At 33.4% G+C, this 4,322-nt stretch overlaps 1 protein-coding gene across 1 annotated transcript; it reads right to left on the reverse strand.

Annotated features, from left to right (window-relative positions):
* Positions 1 to 929: 929 nt before the first annotated feature.
* LOC145116998 (B-box zinc finger protein 20-like) lies at positions 930 to 2,282 on the reverse strand. Its single transcript, XM_079053303.1, has 2 exons — positions 1,527 to 2,282; positions 930 to 1,451 (listed from the first exon to the last, which is right to left on the reverse strand). Exons 1-2 carry the CDS (start codon positions 2,103 to 2,105, stop codon positions 1,071 to 1,073), a joined length of 960 nt encoding a protein of 319 aa, XP_078909429.1. The 5' UTR covers positions 2,106 to 2,282; the 3' UTR covers positions 930 to 1,070.
* Between the last annotated feature and the right edge of the window lie 2,040 nt (positions 2,283 to 4,322).

Raw genomic sequence — 4,322 nt, forward strand, 5'->3', positions numbered from 1 at the left:
AAAACTTAAAAATTATTAAACTTTTAAAATATATAAAATAAGATAAACAAAACATAAAAAGCAAATATTTTTAGAAGATATTTTCATATAAAATAAAAATTTCAAGTTTGTATATAGCATAAAATCGTTTTCTTTAATTCAAGTTACCGACGTACCTATGTAGATCTATATAGATGTGTGTTTGTGTTGACTAATGTGACAAATTACGAGAAATAAACAAAGCATCTTTTGCAACAGTTTCTTCAAATATTACTTCTCTTTCACCTAATAATCGTTAGAGTGTATGAAAAACTAATAACGTCGGTTTTAATCTACAAGATTTATGTATTTTCTTGTTCGGATAATTTCAACTCGTGGCAATCACAAGTCACAATCATGTTTGATACGTTTGTTTTAGTTAGTTTCTGGTCAAACCCAAGAAACCAACCGTCCAAAATTGTTACAAAATTTCCAACCAAATTAAAAATAAAAATACTCTAATTAAAATATCACCAAATTAATTGATTTCGATCAAGTTTGATTGGATTCCGAAATTAGATATTATTCTTACCACGAAACAGAGAAAAAAGGAAAAAAAATTATATGGAGATTTGGATTTTAGTGCAAGTCGTTTTGCCTTGACAAAAAGGCTCAATAAACGTAATTTCAATGGATTGAGTATCCCCTACAACAATTATTAAATTACTATATTTGGTAATAAAAAAACAAGTAAATTTAGTATATTTATATGAAAATAATGCAAAAAATTATCTAGAAACTATGTAAAGTATAAACAATTTTGGTCCATTCGCATTACATTATTGAATATAAAATACAAATTTAATTAAACATTGATTAGTATTTGTTAATCTTGATCACTCCAATCAAGCAGGATTAAAGTGCAGAAGCAGCTAGATTTTGTATTATTTTGCTCAAAAGAAGATGCCAAATGATCGAAGAACCAAAACCCATTTGATTTGAAAAAAAGAGTCTCAAAATCTAACAGCAACCTAAACATAATAACAAGAAAGAAACATAAAAGAAAAAGAACAAAAAAAAAAGATAGAGAAAAAGAAATCTTGATTGGTTTTTTAATGCCAAAGTGTTCTTGATCTCTTGGTGGTCGTTGTAGGAGGACTGATCTGAGGCACGGTGAAGCAATTTCCATTGTCGGGTGTCCTTTTTCTTGTTGATTTTGTGGAGTTTGTGATCTTATTATGATTGATGTAACTATTTGGAGCAAATATAAGTGATGATCCGTTGATTGTTTGATCTCCAAATCCCATCATTGAACTGGGTTCGAATTGTTGAGCCAGATGAGCATACCTCGACTGCGGCGGCGGAGGTGGTGGAGCTGCCGGTGGTGGTGCTTGTGGAACCCACATCCCCATTGATTCCGGCGAGAAACTACTATTCAAGCTTCCTTCTAGTAGATCACCACCCCACATAAGCGACGGATCGGTGTCAACAACCTGTAATTATTTTGAATCTAATTAACAAGAAACTCCGTAGATTAAAACCAAAAAAATAAAGTAAAAATTATAGACCTTTGAGAAGTTTGAAGGAGCGTCAAGAAAATCTTCGACATGCCAACCGGGTAGCATCTCAATCAAGTACTCCGATATACTACTCGTCGTGGAACCGTTACCCGACCCGTTTGATTCATGGTGGCAGTTCGGAGTTTTAAAAGTAGTCTGGTTCATGATCGGAGAAGGAAGTGGTTCCGGAAGTTGGTCGGGAACGACACCGTTTTTGGTAGTGGGTATCACCGACGGAGGAGTTGATGACGAATAAAGAGAAGCAGTCGGAGATAGCTTAACGCCGGTGAGTAAAAACCGGTTGTGGTTTTGTGTGTGTTGGTTGACTTTATGAATCGCAACATCACAGTCTTTACAGAGGATAGCTCTATCTTGTTGACAAAACAAGAAAGCTTTTTTCTCCTGACAGATATCGCAGAGCGGCGAATCTTTAGGGGAAGGGTGGAGGAGGGAGAAGCGTGGGTGTTTTCCGGCGAGTTTGTTGGCGTGATGCACGCGGTGGTCACAGGCTGCGCAGAGGGCAGCCTCGTCGGCGGAGCAATACACCGACGCCTCGTTTTCGTTACAGACGTCACACTGGATCTTCATAAATGGAGTTTGATAAGAGAGGAGGAAGATGGAAGGCGGCGACGATGGTGGTGGTGGTGAGAGTGGAAGAGGTTGAAACTCGGAATGTAAAGAGGAGGGGGATGCTATAATTAGGAAGGGTGATGGGTGTTACGGCAGTAATAATAATATAAAAATGGAAAGGCGATGAGAATGAATGCTTAAACCAATAAAATGGGGAGTGAGGTGGAACCAAACCAAAAGTCATAGTAACACTCTGGAGTTTTTATGTTTAAAAATAAATAACACATATACAATAATTTCAACTTATTTATTAATTGAAGTGTGAAATTGGATTTCTAATTGAAATTAGGTTATAAGATCAACCTTTATTTATATTATTTTTATGCAATATATATAGTGTCTTCGTTGTCTTATTTGAATATTATATATACTCTACAAAATTATAATTAAACAAGTAGTATCGACTTTGGATTTATTCATATATTTTATTTATTAAAAGTTAATTTCAAATAATTATCATTTTGACGTGAAAACAACCATTTATGAGCAATCGTACAGACGGCAATTCCAATCGTGCAACACTAAAACTTGGACAAACTTGGGAACCTACACTTCATACGGTCTACATAATATACATGTTTGAGCTTGTCCAGTTTGTGCAAGTGGCCTGAGAAGTTTTGTTTAATTTGTATTTACCATGGATTTAAAGAGGATGATGTGTCATTTTTGGATCAGAACATAAGAGAACATTTAAGAGGCGATTCTTGATAAATACTAGATCATTTTAAGGTGTTATTATCAGGGATTAACAAGATGGATGTTTTATAATCTTGGATTTAAGGTATAAATACTTATCTCTTACTAATTTATATTGAATGGTGGGATGAGGGTTTCAAATTAAGTTGATGTTTTGAATGATGCTTGTTAGTTGTTACATGATTATCATTGGTATGTAGTGAAGTTAAAGCGTTAAGTAAACACTAAAATATTATGTTAGTTGAAATTATAATATTAGTTGTTCTGTGAGAATTTTGATTTATAGGAGCACTTGTGTTATGGATCCTTAAATTGGAAATAGTGATATTGATGATTATAATGAGTTAGATTACAAGTTATATGTGTTTGTTTAGTTATATAATAATGATGAATCTAGGAGTCGTACACTTCTTACTTGTAAATGTGATGAAAATAGGCTAGAATACACGATATATATCATATTGTGTAATAACATGATTGGTATTAGATGTGTTTCTTTGTATCGAACAAAATGTGTAGTTGATGTGTATTGAATGTGTTTATTTGTGAAGGAACGAATAACTAGCGAAGGAAATGTAAAGATACTATAATTAACCATGGAATTAGAGAAAGGACACACCAAAGTATAATTTGATGCAACTGCATAAAGTCGCCAAAGTGAGTAAGATTATTGTTACTTTGAGTTGTATAAGTAATGTAGTTGTGCATTTGATATGATGTTAATGTTAATAGATTGTTATAATATGTCAATTTTAATATTCAATGTTATGGGCAAATTATGATGACTTGTGGAAGGACAATGTTGGAAATAATGTGAAACAATCAAGAAACATGTTATACTACTAGTTATACGTAAACACATATGGTTAGGGGTGAGCAAATGGACTGGTCGGACAAAACCGAACTGATCCGAAACCGGAACCAGCAGTGGACTGGATCGATACCGGGTGGTTCCCAATTAATAACATAATACGATTCTTACTTCTAGCGAATCTGGTTCCATTAGTTCCACCGAACCAAACCGCGGAGGCTAAAATTACTTAATGAGCTGAAAAATAACTTAAAGGGATTGAAAAATGCCTTGATGGGTTGAAAATGACTTAATAGTACTGGAAAACAGCTTAATGGGGCTGGAAAACAAGTTTGGTACGTAAAACCGAAACCAAGACATGTTTAGTCCACAGTAGTCTCGTTCCGGACTCTTCATTTCAGCTTCGATCGTTTCCTAGTTCTTTTATCTATGGTCTGCTTCGTGGGCCAGTTCTAAACCATGTTCGTGCCTACATAGTATCATACACTAAAGAACATTATAAATAAACGAATAACAATATATTTATAGCATATAAGTTTATTATTTACCTACTAAAATAACTAATAGTTATTTATTATTTGTTGATAAAATAAAATAAAATAAATAAATAAAGGAGTTTATTTATTATAAATCAAATAAAAGATATTATTTAACTAAAATCATTTAAT

Source organism: Lactuca virosa, chromosome 5, assembly GCF_052849685.1.
Source record: "Lactuca virosa cultivar CGN04683 chromosome 5, Lactuca_virosa_CGN04683_v6, whole genome shotgun sequence".
In the NCBI taxonomy this organism is placed as follows: Eukaryota; Viridiplantae; Streptophyta; class Magnoliopsida; order Asterales; family Asteraceae; genus Lactuca; species Lactuca virosa.